The 23,691-nt window shown below is 44.8% G+C and overlaps 9 protein-coding genes and 1 long non-coding RNA gene across 12 annotated transcripts; 6 read left to right on the top strand and 4 right to left on the bottom strand.

Annotated features, from left to right (window-relative positions):
• Positions 1-332: 332 nt before the first annotated feature.
• Positions 333-1,846, bottom strand: Sas10 (UTP3 small subunit processome component Sas10). Its single transcript, XM_017246896.3, has 2 exons — positions 1,251-1,846; positions 333-1,192 (listed from the first exon to the last, which is right to left on the bottom strand). Exons 1-2 carry the CDS (start codon positions 1,740-1,742, stop codon positions 386-388), a joined length of 1,299 nt encoding a protein of 432 aa, XP_017102385.2. The 5' UTR covers positions 1,743-1,846; the 3' UTR covers positions 333-385.
• A 200-nt stretch (positions 1,847-2,046) lies between these two features.
• LOC108128979 (uncharacterized) lies at positions 2,047-7,587 on the top strand. Its single transcript, XM_043210058.2, has 6 exons — positions 2,047-2,276; positions 2,335-2,928; positions 2,994-3,202; positions 3,276-3,821; positions 3,881-7,165; positions 7,225-7,587. The coding sequence occupies exons 1-5, from the start codon at positions 2,130-2,132 to the stop codon at positions 4,431-4,433; spliced, it is 2,049 nt and encodes a 682-aa protein (XP_043065993.2). The 5' UTR covers positions 2,047-2,129; the 3' UTR covers positions 4,434-7,165; positions 7,225-7,587.
• On the bottom strand, positions 4,826-6,896 carry LOC108129057 (trichohyalin). The gene has a single exon (XM_017246980.3). It carries the CDS (start codon positions 6,894-6,896, stop codon positions 5,004-5,006), a length of 1,893 nt encoding a protein of 630 aa, XP_017102469.2. The 3' UTR covers positions 4,826-5,003.
• On the top strand, positions 7,444-8,490 carry TrxT (Thioredoxin T). The gene is made up of 2 exons (XM_017246981.3): positions 7,444-7,587; positions 7,659-8,490. Exon 2 carries the CDS (start codon positions 7,668-7,670, stop codon positions 8,190-8,192), a length of 525 nt encoding a protein of 174 aa, XP_017102470.2. The 5' UTR covers positions 7,444-7,587; positions 7,659-7,667; the 3' UTR covers positions 8,193-8,490.
• An 850-nt stretch (positions 8,491-9,340) lies between these two features.
• Positions 9,341-10,631, top strand: LOC108129006 (uncharacterized). 2 transcript variants are annotated; one of them, XR_006245953.2, is made up of 6 exons: positions 9,341-9,583; positions 9,627-9,713; positions 9,772-10,042; positions 10,097-10,175; positions 10,231-10,393; positions 10,457-10,631. It is a non-coding gene; the product is annotated as an uncharacterized lncRNA (long non-coding RNA). The 2 variants fall into 2 exon arrangements; XR_001773534.3 differs by having other exon boundaries at positions 9,342-9,583; positions 9,642-9,713.
• A 174-nt stretch (positions 10,632-10,805) lies between these two features.
• On the bottom strand, positions 10,806-11,767 carry snf (U1 small nuclear ribonucleoprotein A snf). The gene is made up of 2 exons (XM_017246901.3): positions 11,291-11,767; positions 10,806-11,234 (listed from the first exon to the last, which is right to left on the bottom strand). Exons 1-2 carry the CDS (start codon positions 11,641-11,643, stop codon positions 10,937-10,939), a joined length of 651 nt encoding a protein of 216 aa, XP_017102390.1. The 5' UTR covers positions 11,644-11,767; the 3' UTR covers positions 10,806-10,936.
• Positions 11,768-12,143: 376 nt separating this feature from the next.
• On the top strand, positions 12,144-13,619 carry Cdk7 (Cyclin-dependent kinase 7). The gene is made up of 2 exons (XM_017246956.3): positions 12,144-12,320; positions 12,385-13,619. Exons 1-2 carry the CDS (start codon positions 12,255-12,257, stop codon positions 13,375-13,377), a joined length of 1,059 nt encoding a protein of 352 aa, XP_017102445.1. The 5' UTR covers positions 12,144-12,254; the 3' UTR covers positions 13,378-13,619.
• A 94-nt stretch (positions 13,620-13,713) lies between these two features.
• On the top strand, positions 13,714-15,984 carry LOC108129043 (uncharacterized). The gene has a single exon (XM_017246960.3). It carries the CDS (start codon positions 13,977-13,979, stop codon positions 14,718-14,720), a length of 744 nt encoding a protein of 247 aa, XP_017102449.2. The 5' UTR covers positions 13,714-13,976; the 3' UTR covers positions 14,721-15,984.
• Positions 14,959-22,486, bottom strand: LOC108129041 (uncharacterized). 2 transcript variants are annotated; one of them, XM_043209823.2, is made up of 5 exons: positions 22,445-22,486; positions 21,792-22,383; positions 20,632-20,782; positions 15,160-15,276; positions 14,959-15,094 (listed from the first exon to the last, which is right to left on the bottom strand). In XM_043209823.2, the coding sequence occupies exons 1-5, from the start codon at positions 22,478-22,480 to the stop codon at positions 14,977-14,979; spliced, it is 1,014 nt and encodes a 337-aa protein (XP_043065758.1). In that variant the 5' UTR covers positions 22,481-22,486; the 3' UTR covers positions 14,959-14,976. The 2 variants fall into 2 exon arrangements, with proteins under 2 accessions (XP_043065758.1, XP_043065760.1); XM_043209825.2 differs by lacking the exons at positions 14,959-15,094; positions 15,160-15,276 and adding an exon at positions 20,287-20,397.
• LOC108129039 (uncharacterized) lies at positions 16,607-20,010 on the top strand. Its single transcript, XM_017246955.3, has 3 exons — positions 16,607-17,133; positions 17,282-17,926; positions 17,985-20,010. The coding sequence occupies exons 1-3, from the start codon at positions 16,917-16,919 to the stop codon at positions 19,604-19,606; spliced, it is 2,484 nt and encodes an 827-aa protein (XP_017102444.2). The 5' UTR covers positions 16,607-16,916; the 3' UTR covers positions 19,607-20,010.
• Positions 22,487-23,691: the final 1,205 nt, after the last annotated feature.

Below are 23,691 nucleotides of genomic sequence, written 5' to 3'. Positions count from 1 at the left end.
GATCCTAAAGAGTAATACCTCAAACGATTTCTGGATCGATTCTCCACCGATCTGCATCAAAACCTAAAAATATAATTTTCGATCCGATTTTTTCAAATTTTTTTTATGGATACCCTTCAAAAATGGGGAAAATCATGAAACTCCAAAATATCGTCCTTGGGAAGATATTGATATCTCGGGCAATATCCATATCCATATCGGGCAATATCCATCCGATCTTAAGCCTCGATACGAAAGCCCATAACTCGGCCAACATCCATCTGATCCTTGAGTGGAATATCCAAAATGATTCCAAGCTACACTCCCTATTAAACTTAGCATTTGGACAAAACTAAAACATATTTTTTGGATTTTTATTTGATTAAAATGTGGACTATCTGGATTACTAGGAACGGAACTTGACACTCTTGGTGACGGATGCCTTGATGCCGGACATCTCGCCTCCGTAGCGTTGAACCTCCTTCCGTACCGTGCGCACTGCACCCTTGCGCCGGATAAGAGCCTTTCGGTACTTGCCGCGGTGCTTGACGCGCGGATTGCGTAGTTCCTTCTTTCGGTGGGGAGTGAGACCCTTGTTTTTGGCCATTTGGTAGGTGATGCCACGGCGTGCGTCTTCCTCATCCGGCTCCTCATCCTCATCTTCTTCCCCGCCGTCCTCCAGTTGGTCTCCATCGTTCCTTTGTTTTGTAGCACCCTCATCATCGGTCGATTCATTGGCGGCCACCTCGCCATTGCTGTATTTGTTCAAGATCTGAAGCTTGGCCTTGCGCTGGGATACATCCAAAACTGTGAAGGCATCTCCGTCCTGAATCCTTTCCAGCAGAGCCTCCAGCTGGGGCCGTATGTACTCCTCGTAGCGCGGCGCCAACTGATCCCTTAGCTGCTTAAGCTGGACGAGACGCTTAGCCACCGGATGGAACTTGACGCTACTGCGTCGCGCCTTCAGAAGCAAGTAGAAGGCTACGTTGGAACAGTAGGTGGCGAGCACGTTGTGGTAGAGACTGGCGAACTTCAAGGGCGGTACCATGGGCACACCATGGTTCCTTACATAGTTCAAAACTGGCGTTAACAGCTCTTTAACCTCCTCTAGATGCTTCTGAAAGTCTTGTGTAAGCCCCAGGAACTCTGGGGAATCCTTCTGGAGAAGCTGGAGTCGCTCACGTGCCGAAAGGCCTGTCAGGTCGGTAGTGATCTGCAAAAACCACACAAATTTTAACATATATTTACATAATTTTTGTTTTCAGACTCACTTTAATGCCCGGAGCCGACTTACTGGCGGACGTATCCTCTTCATCGCCACTGCTGTCTGCCTTGACGTCGTCCAACTGGAAATCCGCCTCGCTGAGCCGCTTGGCCAGACGCAGCTGGATTCTTTTGGCCTCATCCTCCTCGGCGCGGGCCAGGTCCTCCTCCTGAGCATTGTAGCTGCTGTAGTCCTGGTCTACAAAGTCTGTGTTGTAGTAGGTGCTTCGTTTACTACCCCAGTCCATTGTGTTGGGCAGATCGGCGTCGTCATCCTCAGCTCCCTCGATGTCGCTGTCGCGCATCAGTTCCTTCACATCCCCGTCCTCATCCTCATCCTCATCGTCGTCCTCGTCGCTAAAGGCCAAAACTTCTTGGCGGGGATCCTGTTCCTGTCGTTTTTTGCGTTGCTTACGCAGATCCTCCAGAATCTCGCGCTCCTCCTCGTCGTACTCCTTCTCGGAGCCGCTCATCTCGTAGTCATCCGCTTCGCTGTCCATTTTTGTGATATAGTTGTGCACTTATTTAAGTCAGAATTGGACTTCTTGGGCAACACGTGCACCGTAAACAAACCGAAACCCCAAAGCCAGTGTTGCCAGACCTGCACAAACTAGTGGTGGGTGTGAAACGATTTATAAACATAAAATATTAATATAATTAATCTAAAAATTTAATAATTATTATTTTTAAGGTAATTGTAGTGCAATATTCAAATAAGAGAACATATCTCTCACATTTTCAGACAAATATAACTTTTTCCGATGATTGAGTGGTTTTTCTGGCAACATGGTACTGTGCTGCCACGCTGTTGGTAATTCAAATTACAGTTAATTCATCATTCCATGGAAGACGCCTTATAAGCTAACGATTATAAATATTATTTTGAAATGGAAGAGGAATCGAAGAAATATTACTTGGCACCCCAGAGAGATCGGCATCCGCCAAAAGTTTTTCGAAAGAAACAACATGTATATAACCGCCAAAAAGGCTTGCGAAACCCCAGACCAACCAAAGCTTCGCTGGACCAAAAAAATGTGAATTCTTATGGTACTCGGAAGACAACTAAATAAACCAACATTTTTTTGCATTTAGGCTGTTTTTCATTATCAAGATTCGAAAAAATGGAGTTCAAAGGGTCGAACCCATTCTCAATCACCCCGGGAAATCCCAAATTCAAAGCCCATAGAAGCCCCGAAGCAGGAACAGTCTCCTTATCAGAATCCATCTACCCTTAAGAAGCCCATCAATATCTACTATTCAGAACACGACAATTTAGCTGCTTGGGTGGCTCAGAAAAAGATGAATGCACTGGAACTCGACCGATACATTGAGCAATCCAAGGACATACCTGCGGACTATATAGGATACATAGACGGATGGCTCAAGTCGACGGCAAGTCCTCCCGATGGGTCGAACCGCGAAACTGATCCCACAGACATTGGGCCTACAGATCCAGCGGTGAAGTCGCCACCTGAAGACCTTGACAAGGACTCGACATTGCCAAATTCCATCTCAATAGATAGCAACGATGCAGAGGTTGTGGCAAAAGGCACAAATCCTTTTGCTCAGTACTTGGGGGATGAAACATCGTGCGAAAAGAATCAGGATGGAAGGAATCCGGATAAGCAGATAGCTTTGTTTGACCAACGCCTGCAATTTCATGTTGCTGTGCCAGAGTGCTGTTTGGTAAGACCCCTCGCCGTAGAGTTTCTCTCTATTCTCCCTATTTTGATTGTTTTTTTGGTTAACAGACCGATGCGGTTTTCAAGATGGACAGGCCCCACGATGCGGTTGAACCGGGCGAGAAGCTACCGCCTATGTCATTCGAAAATATCTGCACTGTCGGCGCCAATATTCAAATCTTCGTTACTGAAGTTTATGGTCCTTTTCACTTTTGGTTTAACTTGTCAAACGAGATGCACGATACCAGACATTTGAGGGATATGAATAGTGATATTGCGTAAGTTTGGTGATTTATCCTCGCTACCTATCCTTGATCGCTCCTTTTCTGATCGCTCCTATTTTTCTGATAGCCTTTTCTACAACCAAAGTTCGTCTAAGAGTGCAGACTACGATTATCCGATAACGCCTTATTTCCTCAAAGAGGGCTACATCTGCGCGGCCAGTAAGAATTCCGCTTGGCGCCGGGCTAGGATCGTGGCGACACCGCCACCAAATAGCGACATTGTATCTGTATACTATATGGACTTTGGATGTGGGGAGGATGTGTCGCCCAAAAACCTGAAATTTCTTCCCAGGTCTTTTGCACATGAGCCGGCATTCGCTTTTCGAGGATCGTTGTCACATGTTCATCCTCTGGGTCGGCACTGGCCACCGGATACCATATCTCATTTCCGGCAATTGGTGGAAGACCGAGAAATTCATGCAATTGTTGACGAGGTGGACTCGCAGAATGGTGTCGTGTCCATGCGCCTGTCGCACGACAAGGACTTTGCGCCTTCGCTGAATCGTTTGCTGGTGGAGGCCGGCTTGGCGGGCCGGAGTCACCACTTTGGCAAAGATGACATCGATTACAATGGTGGGCGCAGGATTCGTTATCTTCGTGAGAGACTGCCTTCGTAAGAATGGAATATATTTTGGGTGTTTTCTTCTACAATTCCTTATTATTCTTTTTCAGTTTTGAGATGCTGGAGTCACGGCTGTATCCCATGAATGACGAGGAATTCGAGGACATCTTCGACGAAATAGTCTATGCGCCATCGTTCCACAGTTCTTATGAGGTCCCGCCGATGCATAATCCATTCCATGCTACGCTAAGAGAGGCGCTGGTCGCCTGGATGCAGTCATACCGAGAGGAGCAGGAATCGTGGATTAAAAAGTACAAAGATTCTCTGCGAGAATCGATGAGGAGAAACGATAAGGAGGAAGCGGAAAAGAAGGGTCTGAAGATGGAGGATACGGAGAACAAAGCTACTAAGATGGAGGAAGCGGAAAAAAAAGAAACAAAGATTGATGAAGCTGAAAAGAAAGAAATAAAGCTGAAGGAACCGGAAAAGAATGAAATAAAGATGGAGAAAGTGGAAAAGAAAGTAATAAAGATGCAGGAAGCGAAAAATGAAAGAAAGGAAATGCTGGAGCAGAAAATCACGAAAGAACTGGAGGCTCAGAGAAAGAAAAGGGAACCTTCTTTCCCTTTTCAAAAAACCAGGACATGGAGACGCAAGAAATGAAAAAGAACGAAATGGAGAATCAAGAGGAGAAAAATAAGAAAATGGAGGAGCACCCAAGGAAGAAATGGGAGATATGGGCCGCACATAAAAAGAATGGTACTTTTGAAGTAGGATGCATGCTTTTGAACTAGCATTTTTTTTTTTTTTTGTTAATATTTTGAAACTTTGTAAGAAGGACTTCTAGAATATTGTCTAGGAAACAGACTCATAGCATCTCTCTATTTTCTAAAAGTTTTTTGTTTAAATAAGGAAACACTTTTGACCTCAATCTTGACCACAAAACCACACAATTTATTATTTTCCTTATACCATTTGGTTATCCCATTATAGCAGATAAGAAATCTGTTAAATAAAGTTTTTATTTTCCCCAAAAAATAAAAACTATTTAATACTATCTATTCAATACTACCAATTTATTAAACAAAAAAATTTAATTTTTTTGCCTTTGACTCGATCTTTTTTCGTAAATCTGCTGCCAGTCCCATGCTGGCGGAGATTGGGCAGGTGACTGTGGCGATCCAGGATCTCTGTTCCATAGGAAGGGTAGGGGGATGCTGTTGGGGATCCCTTTTAAAGCTCCACTGCATCCACGCACTGGATGGTGGACATTAAATACTCGCTGTGTGGCGCCCGGTAAACTGTAGCCTGGCGCTGGGGCTGCTGTACATGATACTGGGGCTGATCCTGCTGGCGCTGAAACAGGCTCTGTTGCTGGTGGATCTCCATACCGTGATAGGAAATGCCGGACACGTTGGGTGCAGCATCGTCGAGGTGCTCGATTACGGTGGGCGCGGTTCTGGTCCTGGACTTGCTACTCATAAAGGGCATCATTAGGGAAATCTTTCGCCAGTGGTTCACCGACGGCATGGGATCCACCCCAGCGTCTTTCTTTAAACGATACTCTCCTTTCTGCTCCTCGTCTTTCTTGTCCTCGTCATCGGTATCGATGTCTGCGTTCGGCGGCACAAAACAAGTGGGCTGGTGGGCGGCTATGGTGGCGGAATGGGAGGCCGCCGTAACCATTTCATAGTCATCGGAGGGATCGTCACCGCGTTGTGGTGCCTGGACGCATCTAGGTGTGGTTGTCGTGGCCGTGGTGGTGGTGGAGCTAAGCGAGAAGCGGGCCATCCGCAGGGGTGAGGTCTCCTCGCGCAGGTGCATGCGTCGTCGCTGCTCCTCCGCCTCCTCGGCCTCGTCCTCCTGCTGGACCTGTTGTCGGAGCTGCAACTCCTGCTCCAGAGCCGTCTTACGTACCCGCTTCCCGTTGAGCGGTAGCTCCCCGCTCACTTCCTCACGACCATCGTCGTTGGGGTCCTCCTCCTGACTCTCCTCCTCCCCATCAAGATCGGTCGGCTCGTCACTCGTCTGTCTTTGGCGCCGCCGGTCGTCAGAGTATTCCCGGTGTCGTTGGAGGCGTTCCTCCTCTGAGTAGTTCATCTCCCGGCGCAGGCGCTCTTCCTCTAGCCCCAGCTCGGCCAGCTCTTCCGTGTTGAAGTCTTCCTCCTCGACTTCTTCGCAGTGGGCTTTATTGTAGGTGGCGTTGTTTTCGCGCCGGACACGTAGCTGCTGCTCCTCCCTCGCCTGGCTGGCCAGGAAGTCCAGCTGGCTGTCCGTCAACTGGCGGAAGTCCGGGTATCGGTTGAGATACCTGGGCGAACTGTGCTTCTGGCGACTCGGACGCGGTACCGTCAGCTGCCCATGACTAAGGCTTTGAACATGGCCTTGGTGGATGTGAGTATGAGCCCGACTGGGTCCCACCTGTGCCGGACGCGCTGTCTGCTGGACCAGACGCATCGGTGATTGACCACCCATTAGGCGCTTCTGGCGCACCTGGAGCTGGCGCAGCAGATTCTGGCGGGACTGATCGTTCCCGTAGCTGATCCGCTTGGCCGCCCGCTCCCTCCGCTCCACTGCCTCCCGGCGGGCGTCCTGCACCGCCTGCATCTTGGCGGTGACGCGCAATTCGTTGCGCAGGTACCCCCCGCCTCCGGTCTCCGCTATCTCGGCGTTCCGGCGCGATATCTCCTTGCCCAGCTCCCGGGCTCGGGTCAGGGCCTCCACCCGTTGGTGGTGACGTCTCTGCTCCGGCGTTGACACCGCCATCGTTCTGAGGTGGCGACGCCGCATGACTCGCACCCTGGCACTGGAACAGGAGCCGCCGCGGGAGCGATCTCGGGCATGCCCCTGCCCCGACTGCCCGATGGCAGCACCGCCTGCTCCACCGCCCATATTGCCGACATTGTTGCCGTTGTTGTTACCACCACCAGCTCCGCCGTCCTTGATATCCTCGATCTCCCTGAAGAGACGCTTCAGTCGCACCTGGCGCATCTTGAGCTCGATGGTGCGGTCATTGAACTCCTGGATCCGTTCGTACTCCTCCCGCAATCTCTGCAGCTGCCCGTTCTTCTTGCTGTTGTTGAACATGCGCCGGAAATACGGCGTGGATTTGATCTGATACGACATAGTTAGTCCCTGCACCGTCAATTCTTATTTTCCGGCTCGGTTTATACGGTATTACGGTTTTTACTGGGATTTACTTTTGGCTTCACTTGAAAATTTAGCAGCGTCCTAAAGGTTTTTTGGTTTGTTGACTGACGAAAGAGATTTTTTCATGTGTGTGATTTTAAGTTTTGTTTGCAAATGCCAGCTATAAAGTGGAAACCCAATGACGTCTCCACCCGTAGCCTACTGTCGGGGAACTGAAATGGTACTGATGGAAGCTAGAGGCGAAAGTAGTAATACATAGAGGAAATGGCCTACTTGGGGTTACATGGTTTATTTTCATTTCCAGAACAATCCATTACAAAATTTGAGGTTATGTGAAACCACGTGCATAACAACACCACTACAAGTTTATAAAGTTGGTTAGACAAAAATAAATATTATGCTCCCCCCTTCTGGATCATATTTAATTTTTGCATATTCTTGCATCTCTTTTCAATTCAAATATTGAGTTTCCAAGCAAGCTTCGCTTTCGCCAAAATGGCTGCCTTTTGCAGAGTTGCCACGTAGTTGAGGTGAAAAGTCAAGGCAGCGTCAGAAGCATCGGCGTGCTTCCTGTTAGCTCCATCATTCTCGAAAATTCTCCGTCCGAGGCACAACTGCTTCGATTGTCAATCGTCTTTGGAATAATTTTTCTTTTTTCTTGTCTAAGGTGAACGTCGAGCAAAAGATCTAAAAAATTTTAAATTCAAAAATAATATTGTGTTTTCTTGTAATTGGCAGTAAAAAATCATGGTGTATCTAGTGCGGAGCAAGGACGATCTCGAGCAGAAGCTGGCCCAGGCCCGGGACAAGCTGGTGGTGATCGATTTCTATGCCAACTGGTGCGGTCCCTGCAAGGTGATTGCGCCCAAATTGGAGGAGCTGGCCCAGCTCTATTCCGACCGCGCTGTCGTCCTCAAGGTCAACGTGGATGAGAACGAGGAGATCACCGTTGAGTACAACGTGACTAGCATGCCGACATTCGTCTTCATCAAGGGCGGCGAAGTAGTGGAGCTTTTCGTTGGCGGCAATTCCGAAAAGCTGGCCAAGTGTATGGAAAAGTACGTAGGCGAATCGGTGGAGAATCCCGACCAAAGCATCCACGGCCACTCGTCCAGCCACTTGGACGGCGGATCGTCTCTGAACGAGTCGGAGATGGACAGCATCAGTGCCGGGCCGAGCGCCACCAGTGGCGACGTCAGCATTTGTGAGCTGGGCGATCGCGATACAGGATGCGCTGTTCCCGAGGCCAAGGGCGCAGCCTTGGAGAACTAATTAGGATGTCAAGAATGTGCTGAATTTCACCTAAACACCACCCCCTTCAAAGAAACAAACAAACTTTTTACACTATACACTTAAATGGAAGGTATACATAATAATATAATGCTTTTTTGCTTTGATTCTCGAATGCTACACTATAACAAGAACTACAACGAACCATTACTCGAATGCCATACTGATCTATTGTAACACCAAACACTATCCCATCCGGAAATATGTACAATCGACTGATGAAAAATTTCAAATGGTACTGATGGTTGCTGTTTTAAATAAAGTACACAAGTTGAATTGTAAAATTTACATAATTTTAAGTTTAATGAAGGGAAGGTTAAAATAAGGCGCTGGTTTTATACTTGAATGGTTTCTGTTAAATTATTCTAATTGAAATAATCAAGCAGATTTTGAATAATATAGAGGTGATATTAAATGGTATAGGCTCTAGTTTTTAGTTTGTATTTAGAGACATAATAAGGAGATTCTTTTGTTTTTTTTTCTAATTTCTGGAGGATTTAAGAGCTTTAATATGAGCCCAAAGCTTCAATATAATATTATTTTAAGTACTTTATACTTGAATGGTTTCTGTATATTTTAAATCATTCTAATTGAAATAATCAAGCAGATTTTGAATAATATAGAGGTGATATTAAATGGTATAGGCTCTTTAGAGTCTAATTAGTTTTTATTAAGAGACTTAATAGCTAGATTCTGTATTTTTTAAATTTCTTGAGGATTTGAGAGCTTAAATAAGAGCCCAAGGCTCCAATATAATATTATTTCAAGTCCCCAAAATTCGCATGACTTTATCATTTAACATTCATATTTTAAATCATTCTAATTGAAATAATCAATCAAATTATATATAATATAGAGGTGATATTAAATGGTATAGACTCTTTAGATTCTAATAATTTTTTTTTGTATTTAGAAATATAAAAGAGAGATTTTGTTTTTTTTCTAGAGCCCAAAGCTTTAATAAAATATTTTTTCAAATCCCAAAAATTCCTATTCTTATTTATTTAATTTTCACATTCATCCTGAAATGTTTCATGTACAATTTAGAGTAGATTTTTTTTTAGAAACAAGTTAGCCTTGAATTTATTTGTCTGACAGCTCCATTCGAGCTAGGGGAGCTCAAACCCGAACAGCTTCAGTCGCATCCCAGCACTTGTAGTGCTAACATCACTAAAAAAATTTAAAAAAAATTGTAAAAACCTTTTGGCATTTCATATTTGGAAAAAATATTTTCCCGGTCCAAAAATCTAGTCGGTAAATAAAAAACTAAACACTATTTCAAAATTTGTAAAATAGTGGAATTCGATATTGTAAAAAAAGGCGAGCGATTTTGTTTTTTTAAATTCTGTGTTTAATTTGCATAAAGCTTATCGGTGAGTATTATCCCGTCAATTCAAAAGAAGAAAAATATTAAAGATAATACTATTAAAGACTAATGCCAGAAGTAAAATTTTCTATATTCGCCTGAATTTTACAAAAGCCACATGGAAACCGGATATCGAAGTGAGTTTCTCCAAAGATATTAACTTTCTTGCTTTAACTTAAAATCTATTGATTACAGGTCACGGGGTGGATCATTCTGCTATTGTATAAAAATTAAAATACGATTATCGTAACATACAAATTGTATAGTACCATATCGGATCTAGTTTTCGGACAGTCCGTTCCCAAGGGGACAAAAAAAAATAATAAAAGTGGACATTAGGTCCCCAAAAACGGGGGTTTTGAAAATAAACCTCCACCCTAACTACAAGGCTTTTTATAAAAGAAGAATCCTAGTCTACAGGAATGTATGTATATTGCTTTAATCTCCATCAAAAAAAAAAAGCAACGTAAGTTTTATTTGAAAAAGTTTTCAAAGCTAATATTATTAAATATTTGTTTAGGTTTTTTAAAAAAGCATGACGTGTTAAAGGGGATAATACTCCCCACATTAGCATTAAGCTCAAAGATGACCAATTATTTGTGAGTATTTCTTCGAAAAATTCCTTCAACCCTTCTCTATGTTCCTTCTTTACAGTAACTTGTTCTAATTTATTAATTGATCCTCCGGGTAAGACATTATCCTACCGGAAAGAATAAGAATTGGTTAAAAAATTAGGATTTTTAAAATGTGCGGATCTCAGATGTATGAAGAGAATGAAGTGGCCCTCTCCTACTCTCCTCGACACGAACTTCTCCTCGTACGTATTTTTGTCTACTACTAAATACTAAATAGTTAATTAATTAAATCATTTTCTTCACAGACTGACATTTTTCAAGACTCCAGTTTGACCATGTTTGGGGATCCAACGGGGTGATGACTTATCTGATGACTTACTATACCTCCCTTAGCAGAATAGGTTTTAAATGAAGAAGTGTTACTACAGCCACCTAAATTCTGTGTTACAAAAATCAAATAAAAAATAATCTTTTGGCCAAAAAAAATGGTGCTTTGGTGTTCTTTAATGGCTTTTAGGGAGGAAAGTGGGTATTCCTTGGGTTCCAAGCAGACCTAAGATGAACAAAATAATATTAAATATAATATAATATTAAGCAATATTAGCAATATTTATCTAATAGATAAACATCCATTCAAAGATAAAATAACACACGTTGTTTCTATGGTTTTGGTATATTTAAGACGATTTATTCTATTCGTTAAATTAAGATTGTAAAAAAAAGCATGTCGCGCCAAGAGTAGTTGCTACAGCCGTTTACACGTGAGTCGTGTAGTATGTAGCAGCCTACTTCTTGGCAAAGGTAATCTTCATGGCGTGCGTCGGGGTAATCTTGAAGCCTTGGAGCGCCTCCTTAGCGGCATTGCTCTGCAGCTCGGTGGTGAACTCCACAAAGGCGATGTCGTGGCGATTGGGGACCAGACGCACCTCCTTGAAGCCAGGGAACTGGTTGAACAACATGGACAACATCATCTCGTTGGTCTCCTCCGGCAGATTGGTGAGGAAAAGAATCTGGTTGGGAGGTTGCTCCGTTTGTGTGTTCGGGTTCGAGTTCTCGGCATTGGCCGGCTTCTTCTTCTTGTCCCTGCAAGCCAAAAAAGTTACAATTTGTTTTGATATGACGGGATGTTCAATACTTACTTCTTTTCGTCGGTTCCTGGTGCCGGCTTTGGTGGCTTGATTTTCTTGGGGCGCTCCTTGAACGTGCCCTTCATCTTGGCCACGACATCTGAATCTGACTTGGAGTAAGCAATCCGCATGGGCTTGTCGTAAAAGGGGAATCCTTGCATGGTGCGCAGCGCATTCGAGGCACTACCAATCTCCTTAAAGATAACAAACGCTTGGCCACGCATTTTGAGGGTTTTTAATGCAACGATGTCCAGGATTTGGCCGAACTGCGAGAAGATAGCGTAGAGCGACTTCTTCAGCTCCTCCTTCTTGATCTTTTCGTTCAGGTTGTTTATATAAATGGTTTGATTTGGTCGCACGTCCATGGTGTTGGCCTTTCTTTTTTAGATTTAATTCAAAATACAGTAGCAAATTGAGAGGACAAGACAAGTTCTCCCGAAAAAAAGAAAACAGCAAGAAAAATGCTCCCGGTAGGTAGTGCTGTAAAACGCGAGCGGTTGAAGAGTTGCCACTCTTTCGATAACTATCGATAACAAAAGAAAATTTAATACATATAAAATATAAAAATATTGTTTTAAAATATTAATCAAAATATTTACCTAAATTACATTAAAAAAATTAAGTAAATTTCTTCTAAATATGTTGCTTTGTTTTAGACTTAAAGGTTTTAACTCTCATGGTTAATTCTGACCAATTCTAGACACCAATTTGATATAAAAAAATGCGGTACATACCTTTAAACAAAATATTTTATTGAGCCTAGTGTAAAAAAAATGGTTTATTCAAGAAAACCCAAAAAACATGAAGCTTATCAATATTGTGTGTTGTTCAACGATTAAGTATTATTAACAATACTGTTTAGTCTGCGACGCACGAGTTTTATCGGGTCACACTGGCAAATTCGCCGGCACTTCTTGGTTTATATTTTGTCTTATTTATTTATTTATAGATTAAAAACGAAAGATACGCCTGTGATATGCTGCCCAACGCCAGCGACAAAAAAGACCGATATGCTAAGCTATCCTTCTTGGGCGAGGGACAGGTGAGAAGTCCTTATAGGCCACACAAAAACCCCAAATCAATTGTTTGCTTGGTTTATGTTTTAGTTTGCTATTGTATATAAAGCCCGTGATGCAGTTACCAGTCAGATTGTGGCTGTAAAGAAAATCAAGAAAGGCTCACGTGAGGAAGCCAGGGATGGCATTAACCGGACAGCTCTGCGGGAGATCAAGATCCTGCAGGAGCTGCAGCACGAGAACATTATCGGTTTGGTGGATGTATTTGGCCAGCTGTCGAATGTCTCCCTGGTGTTTGATTTCATGGACACCGATCTGGAGGTGATAATCAAGGACACAAAGATTATCCTTACGCCGGCTAACATAAAGGCATACGCCATTATGACTCTGCGGGGCCTGGAGTATCTGCATCTGAACTGGATCCTGCATAGGGATCTGAAGCCCAATAACTTGCTAGTCAACAGCGATGGGATTCTTAAGATTGGTGATTTCGGCTTGGCCAAGTCCTTTGGCTCGCCGAATCGCGTCTACACCCACCACGTGGTGACCCGGTGGTATCGATCGCCGGAACTGCTCTTTGGCGCCAGGCAATATGGAACCGGGGTGGACATGTGGGCTGTGGGTTGCATTCTGGCGGAGCTTATGTTGCGCGTTCCCTTCATGCCGGGCGACTCTGACCTGGATCAACTGACCAGAATATTTGCCACCCTTGGCACACCATCGGAGACCGAGTGGCCCTATATCAGCAAGCTCAATGACTACCTACAGTTCCGCAATTTTCCGGGAACACCGCTCGAGAACATCTTTACGGCGGCCGACAACGATCTGATCCACCTGATGCGCTGCCTTTTCGCCATGAATCCGCTAAGGCGTGTTTCCTGCCAGCAGGCACTCAGCATGCAATACTTTGCCAACAAGCCAGCCCCAACAGTGGGCCCCAAGCTGCCCATGCCTTCGTCCGTTCTCGCCGCCAAGGAGAACGCCAATGCCCAAGCCGACGATAAGCCGCAACTCAAACGAAAACTAATCGAGACGACTGTTCGTGGTCACAGTCTGCCCCAAAAGAAGCGCCTGCAGTTCTGATCACATACTAATGTTCTTTTAGGTAGTCAGTCATATATCTCAAGGAGTGAGGACAACTCCCTTCTCACTCCCCCATTCAAAACAAAACCACTTTGATTTTTTTTTTGCAATATTTCTAAAATTCACTAAAGAAATATTTGAAAATGTTTACATTTTTTTTTTTTCATTCCTGTAACTTATATTGTTGTAAGTACGGTTAGACTCTAAGATGTGGAAGATTTATTAAAGATATATCAAAAGACCATGAGGTCTGGCCCATTTATGTAAAGTAGTTCCATAAAGTAGTAAAACTATACTGTCGAGTTTTCGATGGAAAATCGCAGTAGACCGGGCGAATTCCGCCCGACGATCCCGTTTCTCTGTGCGGGGGAGTCCCATCTAGTTAATCGTCCCCAGCCATCGCAGCACATTGCCTGGACAGCCCGATCCACACACAAAACCTTTGTTCGTAGTATCGCGACACACTCTCGTAAAAAAATCCAAAATTCCCAGCGCTCGTTTCGGACTCATTTTTGTCATATTTTATTTCAAATTTTTAGTTGAATTTGTTCGATAATTGTTTAAATTAAGATTTTTCCGCTTTTTGGATTCTGGAGGCCATGGCGTCGCAACAGCGTAAATTGGCCAGGGATCAACTCGTGGCCATCACCGCGGAGGAGGCACGCCGCCAGCGGGCCGAGATGCGCCGCAGCTACGGTAACAAGTTCTCCAGCATAAATCTCAACCGGATGCAGCGGCAGCGGCAGACTGTTGCTAGTGTCACCAATGCCAACACCGCCTCGGGGCTGGATAGTAGGAAGGATATAACTGCCTCCGCTGCGACGCCTCCATCGGCTGCGGTCGCACGGCTGCCTTACAGAGCGCCGACACCACTGTATGCTCCGAATGAAGTACCTCTGCGCAGGATCGCATCTAGCTTCGCCCATGTCCGGGATCTGCACACGGGAAGTTGTGCCGCCCTGCCGCCGGAGGATAGCGAAGAGGATGCCCGTGAGGAGCGCGCCGAAGTCCTTATTCGCAGTCAGACCATGCCCATGGCACCGATTGACGCCTCTACGCTCCTCTACCCGAGTGCCAAGAGCCCCACGGACCCAGATCCTGAACAAGTGCCCATGCCAGCGCAGATCAAGCTGCCCAAGACCATACCGGATCTGCAGATGGAATCGCGGGCCACCGAACGTTGGCAGCAGCTGGGGAGTACAGTGTCGGCCCTGTTTCGCGCCCGGCGCTACATCAACAGCAAGGAGTCACCAGTGGCTCAGACCAGGAGGCTGCGGGAGCAGCGTGAACTCCTGGAGGCCTTCACCCGGCCCTTTCTCTACGAGGCCTCCAAGCGGCATTAGCGGAAGTGACCATTTTTAGAGCTCCCCCGTTTCAAATTTTCCCACCAAAATGGACCCATTTGTTGTGAAAACAAAATCGAAATCAATATCAAATTCAAATTCATTGGATCTCGCATCGTACACCTTGGTTGCAACATCACTGGGCAATGGGGGGGCAGTAGCAATACATAGGAGCGTTAATAGTACTAGATAGTAGTAGAATAGGTAGTAGAATAGTAGAATAGGCAGTAGCATAAGTTCGAAGTAGTGGAGCTGGTTAATAGCAGCGGCATCTATCTGGAGGACACTCTGACTTGTAGTTGAGGCACTGGTCCATGCAATAGGTGTCGGCTCCTTCCTGGCCTTCCAGCTCTCCAATGGCCACACACTCTTGCCTGAAATTCGAATAAGGAGTTGGATTACCATCGATATAGTGTAGGATATAAGGATCAATACTCACGGACAGTGACAGGCTTCCTCCGGGCAGTTGGGAGGATAACGCAGGCAGTTGATTTCGCACCAGTTGTCGATGCCAGGAAGAGTCCTAAAGGCAGGAGCTCCAATACACTTTTGATCTCTGCAAGAATACGATTTTTAGGGGGTTAGTTTCGATTTTTAGATATGTATATCTGTTATATCCTGATCTGGAGCCACCTGGGTGGAATCTGTCTAATATCTTTCACAGAAAAGAGAACTGAAAACTGGAGACGGAAAAGGTGGAGTAGGTGGCGGAGGAGGATGGTGATGACCAACAGCCACCTAGGTGAGACCGCAGTCGAGGAGGCGCGTCGCCTGGCCGCTCGTCGCCGTTATCTGGCGGGTTTGAGGATCAGCTACGGCAACGCCATCTCCGCCTGCAACATGGGCCTCCAGCTTCAGCTCCAGTCTCCCAAGAATCCAGCCCAGGGGCTGGTTGGGAACGGAGGGAAGCTGCGTGGCAAAAAGAGACCTCCTTCCGCCACTTCCATATCCCCATTAAGTACTTTCCGCGCCAGCTCTACCAGCAATGCCTACAGCTGGCAGCTAAATAGTTTCTCCTGGCCACGCCCCGTGCCCCCGGTTCCGCCCAAGATCGTCAAGAAAAAGAGGATTTCACCAATACCATTCCTCATCGTTAGGGAATCAAATGTCAGCCAGTACGAGGAACTGCAGAAACAGGCTCTGGCCGAGGCCCGGGCCCAGATCGAAAGCGAAGAAAATGATCTCTCATAGCCCCAGACCATCGAGGGTGTTCCAAAGTTTAATTATGATCGAAAGAAGAAATTAAATGTATATTTAGACTCTAGAGTATATTTTTTGCAATGAGGTCGAAGGGCATAACTTGGCCTTTTAATGTCAGATTATACAAGATCAGGAGGATCTTCTACTTTCTGGAACTACAATTTGGTCCTAAAAAAATGGCAGCAGAATTTGTGTCCCATTTTTTCCTAGGGGGTTTCCTCATGATTTTTTGCAAAAATTCAGATTTTTCAAACATAAAAAATTACCTAAAACGATTTTAAAATTTTTGGATTTTTGTGGTGGTTAAATGAGCATAACTCGGCTAATACTTGAAAGAACCTCAAATGGTATACCTTCCTGATCTTAGTGAGTAAACAATTTTTGAGCCATTTTTTCAAATTTTTTCAAGGGGTACCCTCAGGATTTTGGCCAAAAATTGGGACAATATTTTTTTGCTTGGTTTTTGCTATATTTTGATGTAGATCGAAGAAGAATGGAACTCTGATTAATAAATGGTATTCCATTTTAAAAATCAGATAGGAAATGCTCAAGTTATGAGTGTTTTTTATGGAAAATAAATTTTCTGTCCTGTACTATACTACTCCTAAATAAATCTACAAAATAATTATCCAAGAAGTCTTTGCTAAATTGAGATTTCCATTTTTTCAGAATCTGGGCTGTAGGTGCTTTTGTTGTCAGTCTGATTTCGATCCAGAATGGACGTCATCTGAGCTCCGGTCGATATATATATTCAAACATATATATGTTGTTTATTTCACCAGACGGCTAAAAAAGTTACTCAAGGCACTCGACCAGCGTTCCAATAACATCTCAACATTTCGGGCCAAGAACAGCATAATTCTCTACATCCTTGATTGGCAGATAATTGACTATATCCCCACAGCCATTAATCCGCAATCCAAAACCCCAATCCAATCTCCAGCCACTCAAAATTGAAAAGAAAATAGAACCAAACTCCCAGCTGATGTTGCAGAAATGAATCGCAATCGCCTCAACCAGATGAGGCAGTTCGATCGTGCCCACGATGGTCTTCATCAGGTTATTCAGATGAATAACGGGCCGGGAGGAGGGACAGGAGCCCACGACCTGGATCAGGGAAAGAATTCAGCCATCACACAGGCTCAACAGTTGGCTTTGCGCCGCAAGACCATGTACACCAGGACAGAGCTTCTGGCTCGTGGATTGCCCACCAGTAAGTAATCCTAGCGGGGTGGGACCATATCTAGTTTGGAGTTCAAAGACACCTTAGGGTTTTAGAAATTAGGAACAGTATAGTCTTAGAGTTTTTAGTCTAAAAAAAAAAAATACAAATAACCAACAAAAAAAATCTCAATTTTTAGCTCAAACAGTTCGCCGTTCGGCTCTTAAATGTCCTGCAGCTGGCCAGGATTGGATACCACCTCTGACCCCTTTGTCTCCCAAGGCACGTTATCCCCAGACAAAGACCGCCGCGGCACCGGGAACCCCCGCCCCACCTCCAGCACCAATGATGAACCAGAACAACCAAAACTCCACCAACATCCCGTCACCGAGGAAGCACCGGGGCAGTCTCCTGCCCAGGATGGCTAAGCGACAGCTTCCGAAGGCCGCGGAGCGGGCTGCCCCGATGCCGAGCAACATACCACAGCGAATGCGGACCCTGGAGCCGGATCTCGGCAAGGTGGAGCAGCACAGAGCCCACCTCGGTCACAACGAGGTACACAGTCATCCTCAGACGCCCCACTACAACCACAGCCAACTGATGAATACCCCACATGGTAGCGAGAGCACCAGTCCAGTGCGTCACCCTGGGGATCGCGGGGGCAGCAACTGCTCCTCCGACCGCCGCAAGATTAAGCTGGCGAAAGCCATTCGGCTGCCGGACGAGCAGAACAAGAGCTTCATCTACCTGTGCAAGCCGGAGAAGGGGAAGGTCAAAGAGATCCTGACACCTCGGAAATTGAGGACCAGCTGCGAACACCTCATGGATCAGAAGGAGCAGGGTGGTAAGTCCAGATGACACACAGTTCTGTCCTGCTTAAGATACAATCATAACACTTTTAGGGAAAGTCCGTCCTTCCATTCTGGAGGAGGCTTTGCGCAGTAGGGCGGGCCAGGTGGATGCCGCCAATGCCGGCATCTTCGATATGGCCCCCTTGATGGATATGGAAGAGTACTCCTCCAGTTCGGCGTCCAGCCCAATGAACAGCCCCACCGTAAAGACCCAGCTAGAGGATCGGGTTGAGGCCGCCAATAACCAGGATCTGCGCCGCCAACTGAAGGAGGTGCGTAATCGTCAGTGCCATTTGCGCCAGCTGGAGCAAACTCAGAGCCCCAAGAACCGGCGACCAGAGGCAGAGAATCAGAATCTGCCGGCTCTGCATCACGAGATCCGCATGCTGCAGGAGCTGGGAGAGAAGCTGGAAGCCACCTTGCGGGTGACAGCCACAACACAGAGGAAGACCGGAGGAGGTCTCATAGGAGAAGTGGGAGAAAAAGAAGTTGCCGTGCCAGAATTGAATTTAACCAACCTCGTGGTAGAAGCCGAACCGGACAAGCAATCCTCGAGCGTCTTCTACACTCCGCGCACCGGTCCCGTCCACTTTGAGGAGCTGCCCATCACCCGGGTGGGGTACTTGAGGGTGGAGCACTGCTCGATGGTCTGCCAGCGGGCCCGCATCCTGGGCTTCTCGCATAGCTTCGGTATTGTCCGGGAGTACCGCATCGAGACCAAGACCCTCAACGAGCTAAAGACCGCCGACGATTCGCAGTGCTTCTACCTGCCCTCGCTCCGGGATCGGAGCCATCCGGTAGCTAAGCCAGTGGCTTCGGCCCTCGCCGTCGAAGAAGCCAGTGGCGGACCGTTGCAGTGCACCAACTTCCGGATGCTGCGCGAGAATCCAAATTTCCTGCTACAGCAGCTGCGACCCCTGAGCCATGGTCCGGCCCAGAAGCCGCCACCCACCTTCAACCTCATCGACCAGGATCAGATGTTCTTCAATAGCCTGGCCTACGTCGATCCCAAGGCGGAGGCGGGGATGCGGGGCAGCTCCCTGAAACTGGAGCGAGAGGCGGGGGGTGGTGGCATCAACTACGGAGGCGGTGCCATGGCCTGTTCGCGTCTCTCGGTGGTAACGGAAGTTGCCAATAAAGGTAGATTCCCTCTGGAGGCTCAGGATTCCCTCTTGAGGAAGATAAGCAGCAGTTTGGTCGTCCACAGCACAACCCAAACCGATCAGGACGCCAAGACGGACACCGATGCGGATACAGCAGCTAAAAAGGAACCGGAAACGGAAGAGGACATGCAGAAGAACCGCTTGAAGCTTTTGAAGAGAGCCATACAGGAACCGGCAACGAAACTGCAACCGGAATCTGACCCGGAACCGATCACAACCAAACGCCGCCCAAAATATAAAGACACTCAACCGGAGCCCAGTAACAACAATAACAACAAAAACAACGATAATAAGGATAATAATAATATGAAGCTGAAGAAGAAGAGTTCCGGATCGATGGTGAGGCCCACAGGAAGGCAGGTGGCACCGGAATCGCCCATCGCCAACGGTCGCAATGTAGAGCCCAAGGTGCGGATGCCACTGCTCAAGACCGTTCTGGTGGGCATGGTCCAGGTGACTGTCTTCCTTATCCTGATCATGGCCTTCACCTATCCGGATATAAGTTGCTAAGTTCATTTTCCAGACCCAAATCAGATTCAACAAATTACATTTCATAACCTAAAAAAACGCGAAGTTCATCGGAGAGCTTGTGCCCCAAAACCCCCTCGAAAAAAAGCTGCAAAAAATAGCATTTTGGAAAGATCGCCGAAACCTAAATATTGGAGCAAACCCTACCCGATTCGGGGCTCTCGAGACCCGAATCCGAATCGGTTATATCAAGTTCTTAACCTTAAATTTCTGAATTTCTCGTTAACTTAATATCGATGGCTTGTAGAACGAAAGAGGAAAGGGGACAGATAGCTGAAGGTAAAGGACGAACGGAGAAAGAAAGAAAGAGCAAGAGACGAAGAAAAGGATTAGGGGAAAGGGATGCCAAGTCGATCAATGTTAATAAAATTTCATGTGCAATATGATATTTTGAACTGTTTTCCATTTTTTCTCCATTGATTTTCCAACACCAAGCGAATCGGTTCTAGCGAATCGGTTAAGCTAAACTGAAAGAGCAATATTCAATTTTAAAAGTTTATTTAAGCATTTATTTTATATACAGCAGTGTGTGTGTTTGTGTTTTTATCCCAAAAACCAAAAACTTAAACTAAGTTTACCCGTTTTGTTTTTTTTCAAAACAATATCCAATTAGTACGATTTTCCAGTCTGGACTCCAATGGAATGAGTGTGTCTATATATATTGTGCAACCTGAAAAACGATTTCAAAGCTTTTTCGAACGTGTAGCGGGTAAGCGGTTAAGCGGGTAAGCGGTTAAACCTTGCCTCGTTGGCGCGCATGCCGCGTGGCATTGCTAGAAACCAAAGCAAGAGTTAGAAAGCGTTCTTTTTTCAAAATTTTCAAACTTAACCGATTAAGAAGGTAGAGACTTTCAAAATGAAAGTCGAAAGATGAAAATGAAAGATCGAGAAGAAGGATAAAAGTCTTGAGAAGCTTGTAGAGCGACAGTTTGTCAGAGAATTGAAAAAACTAAAGAGATACAGATCCTAAATCTTAAAGATATAGATAGCAAAGTTTCAACACTTACCGCACAATAAGTGGGAATATATTGTTATCCGATGGTGCCCTGTAGTCCCTGTAGTATAGCAGATATGGTGACTTGTTGTTCACAAAGATCGGGGGAACTCCACCGCCTGTATTGGATATAATGGCTATATCCGCACAGTTACGGAAAGTTTCTGAAAAAAAAGAAATAAATTTTTCTTAAGAGTGAACGGTAAATGTTTTTATTAAACATAACACTCCTAAGAGTTCTAAGATAGAGAAGGAATACCACTTAAGGATCTTCCAAGTATTAGCGGAGTTATACACATTTTTCTATCAAAAAAATTCAAAGACTGGAAAATGAAAAATAGGGTTTTTTTATTTATCAAAAATAAAAATTTTGTATATACTTTTTAGAAAATATTTTAGCCATTTCAAAACCGATTTCAAAACGGAATACCATTTGTGAATCAGAATTCGATTCGCCTTCGATTCGCATCAAAAGATTGGAAATATAAAACAAAAAAAATGTATCCAAATTTTTGGTCAAAATCATGAGGGTACCCCTTGAAAAAATTTGAAAAAATGGGTCAAAAAGTATTTACACATGTTTTGATTAAAAATAATGCTGGTAGGAGTTCTAAGATCGAGAAGGTATACCACTTAAGGATCTTCCAAGTATTAGCCGAGTTATGCTCATTTAACCATCACAACAATCAAAAAATTTTTAAATCATTTTAGGTAATTTTTTAAGTTTGAAAAATCGAAATTTTTTATGGACTGTTTAGTGAATATTTTTACTATTTCGCTGCCGATTCAAAAACGAAATACCATTTGTGAATCAGAGTTTTATTTGCCTTCGATCTGCATTAAAAGATTAAAAATATTAAACGAAAAAAATTTTGGGTCAGTTTTTGGTAAAAATTATGAGGGTACCCCTTGGAAAAATTAAAAATGGTTGAAAAATTTCTTTGCCAGCTTCTGTTACTAAACTCAATGATACAAGTTCGGGAAGGTATAGCATTCGTTGATCAGAGGAATATAAGCCAAGTTATGCCCTTTGGTCTGATGAAAAAAATGGGAATCAACCAAGTTGAGGTCGTCATGGCCAAAAAGGAACTTTTGGCCAACATTGAGCAACATTTCCAAAGCCCCCTTTAGATTTTAGACCTATAATTGATTTTATGTAGCCCTGTAACTCACCAGCCTTGCCGCATCCCACCGCCTCGGTTCCATTCGCGCAGGTGCCCCACATATTGGCCGTGTAGTAGGTCCACTGGAGGACGCACTGGGTGCAGGTCACGTAGGGAGGCAGGCGGACTCGGTAGCGGAAGATGTCCTTCTTCTTGGCGTCGCGGGGAATGAGGTAGCGGTGCTCCCGACTGCCCGAGATGAGAAGCGGATACCGATCGAAGCACTCCTGGGTGGCCTCCTGGCGGGGATTGTTGTTCGGGCAGAGTAAGATCTCGAAGCGTCCGTAGTGGTTGGCGGTCAGCTCCACCTCCACATCGATCTCCTGGCCGGCGGTGTAGTACCTGGAGATGATTCCCTTGGCATATTCCCCGCCAGCCTCATGGGGCCTGGGGGACTTGACGTGGTACGCATCTCCACAGACTCCGCACCTGCCGCTGTTCTTCTCCCACTGGATGGCATAGCCGCCGCAGAAGAGCTCGTTGTCGTTGTAGTTGACGGGATTAGGGTAGCCAAAGCGCCACATGGCGTTCCTGGCCGGAGGATCCATCAAACGGCCATGTCCTTGGACCTCAGTTGCCAAGAAGGCTGCAAGGACGGCTAACTGTTTGGGTTTTTTTTGGTTATAGGTGGTAAGATAGTGTCTTTGATTTAAGGATACTCACTAGCATCATTCTGGTTATGGTACTGGGCATCCACATCCCCACGATGACTCCTCAAAAGGTTGCCTAGAAAGGAATCGGACACGAGACATGATAAATGGTGCAAATGGAGGCCTGTGGCATTCGACGGAGGGCCTTAACTTGAGGCCTCTTGGCCCGTCGTTTGGGCCGAAAACAAGTTTTTGGCTTTCAAGACAGTGGTCCTAATATTATTAATATTTTTATATACTTAACCAGGAATCGTAATATAATTTATAAAACTAATGACTTTGTGTTTATTATTATGCTTTAAAATATGTATATATATTTTGTATATATATATTTTGTTTATAGTATATTTTATTTATAATATTCCAAATATTTCTTGCATATTTTCCATATTTTAGTATATATATTTTTATCCATTTTCCCAAGCCTTTTAAACTAGTGTACCTCGTACTGGCTGCATTAACCGCAGATTGCAAGGACGTCCACCTGATCTGCTTTTCGACTTTATGGCCAAGAGCCCTTTATAAATAAATTCAGGCCCACACGCACACTCGCACACACTTATACACAATATTAACTTATTTTTTTTTATGAATTCGTTCCTTTTTGTAGCTTATCTTTTATGTTAAACATGTTTGTTGGCCTGTCAAGGCGTTAAAAGTAAAAAACTGTAATTTTTGTTGCATTTTTTTTTTCAAGAGTTTTCAATTTTAAACATTACTTTTAATGGCATCATCTAGTTTACGCACAATCCAGGGAGGGGGAGAGCAGGGCTACGGAACGAAAAACGGGTTTACGGCGGGCAATTGAACCCGGGTCTGGACCGGCCCCCAACAAAATCAAAAACAAAAAAATTAAACAGATTTCTGGGCTAAAAATATATATGCAGATGCTGGAAGTTCGATTCTCATTAAAAAGCCAAATAAACACTGCAAGAAAAAAGGGGGACATATACTAATAATATAATATTGAAAATAGAAGTCTTTTCTTTCTCGCCATTTTATTTATTTAATTTTTAAAAACCAACTTTCACCAAGTATTTAAAATTCTATTCAATTCTACTTATATTAATTTTCTTCAGTGCATTTTAAATATTTCCATTTTCTAGCCGCCCTCATCTGGCTAAAAACCCTATAAACAAAAATTGATTCATTCAAAAATGCAAAAAACAAAAACATTTTAGTAAATATTTACATTTTGTTTTTTAGCCGTTTTGGCCATTGACTTTTTTTGGCGCTTTGTTTTGGCCATAAAGTTATATT

This window comes from Drosophila bipectinata, chromosome XL (assembly GCF_030179905.1).
Source record: "Drosophila bipectinata strain 14024-0381.07 chromosome XL, DbipHiC1v2, whole genome shotgun sequence".
Lineage (NCBI taxonomy): Eukaryota > Metazoa > Arthropoda > Insecta > Diptera > Drosophilidae > Drosophila > Drosophila bipectinata.
Note: the sequence above shows the minus strand (reverse complement) of the source record. Positions and strands in the feature narration are given on the sequence as shown.

What these genes read in the sequence shown, in the direction of transcription:
- Sas10 (XM_017246896.3), bottom strand. Translation starts at nt 1,742, where the DNA reads ATGGACAGCGAAGCGGATGACTACGAGATGAGCGGCTCCGAGAAGGAG. An exon ending in AGTCGGCTCCGGGCATTAAA is followed by an intron (nt 1,193 to 1,250) that starts GTGAGTCTGAAA and finishes TGGTTTTTGCAG; the next exon opens with ATCACTACCGACCTGACAGG.
- LOC108129039 (XM_017246955.3), top strand. Translation starts at nt 16,917, where the DNA reads ATGAATCGCAATCGCCTCAACCAGATGAGGCAGTTCGATCGTGCCCAC. An exon ending in GGCTCGTGGATTGCCCACCA is followed by an intron (nt 17,134 to 17,281) that starts GTAAGTAATCCT and finishes CTCAATTTTTAG; the next exon opens with CTCAAACAGTTCGCCGTTCG. An exon ending in GGATCAGAAGGAGCAGGGTG is followed by an intron (nt 17,927 to 17,984) that starts GTAAGTCCAGAT and finishes TAACACTTTTAG; the next exon opens with GGAAAGTCCGTCCTTCCATT.
- LOC108129041 (XM_043209823.2), bottom strand. Translation starts at nt 22,480, where the DNA reads ATGTGGATGCCCAGTACCATAACCAGAATGATGCTA. An exon ending in ATATTCCCACTTATTGTGCG is followed by an intron (nt 15,277 to 20,631) that starts GTAAGTGTTGAA and finishes GTATTCTTGCAG; the next exon opens with AGATCAAAAGTGTATTGGAG. An exon ending in GAGGAAGCCTGTCACTGTCC is followed by an intron (nt 15,095 to 15,159) that starts GTGAGTATTGAT and finishes TTCGAATTTCAG; the next exon opens with GCAAGAGTGTGTGGCCATTG.
- LOC108129057 (XM_017246980.3), bottom strand. Translation starts at nt 6,896, where the DNA reads ATGTCGTATCAGATCAAATCCACGCCGTATTTCCGGCGCATGTTCAAC.
- snf (XM_017246901.3), bottom strand. Translation starts at nt 11,643, where the DNA reads ATGGACGTGCGACCAAATCAAACCATTTATATAAACAACCTGAACGAA. An exon ending in CCAGGAACCGACGAAAAGAA is followed by an intron (nt 11,235 to 11,290) that starts GTAAGTATTGAA and finishes TTTGGCTTGCAG; the next exon opens with GGACAAGAAGAAGAAGCCGG.
- TrxT (XM_017246981.3), top strand. Translation starts at nt 7,668, where the DNA reads ATGGTGTATCTAGTGCGGAGCAAGGACGATCTCGAGCAGAAGCTGGCC.
- LOC108129043 (XM_017246960.3), top strand. Translation starts at nt 13,977, where the DNA reads ATGGCGTCGCAACAGCGTAAATTGGCCAGGGATCAACTCGTGGCCATC.
- LOC108128979 (XM_043210058.2), top strand. Translation starts at nt 2,130, where the DNA reads ATGGAAGAGGAATCGAAGAAATATTACTTGGCACCCCAGAGAGATCGG. An exon ending in CTGTGCCAGAGTGCTGTTTG is followed by an intron (nt 2,929 to 2,993) that starts GTAAGACCCCTC and finishes TTTGGTTAACAG; the next exon opens with ACCGATGCGGTTTTCAAGAT. An exon ending in GATATGAATAGTGATATTGC is followed by an intron (nt 3,203 to 3,275) that starts GTAAGTTTGGTG and finishes TTTTTCTGATAG; the next exon opens with CCTTTTCTACAACCAAAGTT.
- Cdk7 (XM_017246956.3), top strand. Translation starts at nt 12,255, where the DNA reads ATGCTGCCCAACGCCAGCGACAAAAAAGACCGATATGCTAAGCTATCC. An exon ending in CCTTCTTGGGCGAGGGACAG is followed by an intron (nt 12,321 to 12,384) that starts GTGAGAAGTCCT and finishes TTTATGTTTTAG; the next exon opens with TTTGCTATTGTATATAAAGC.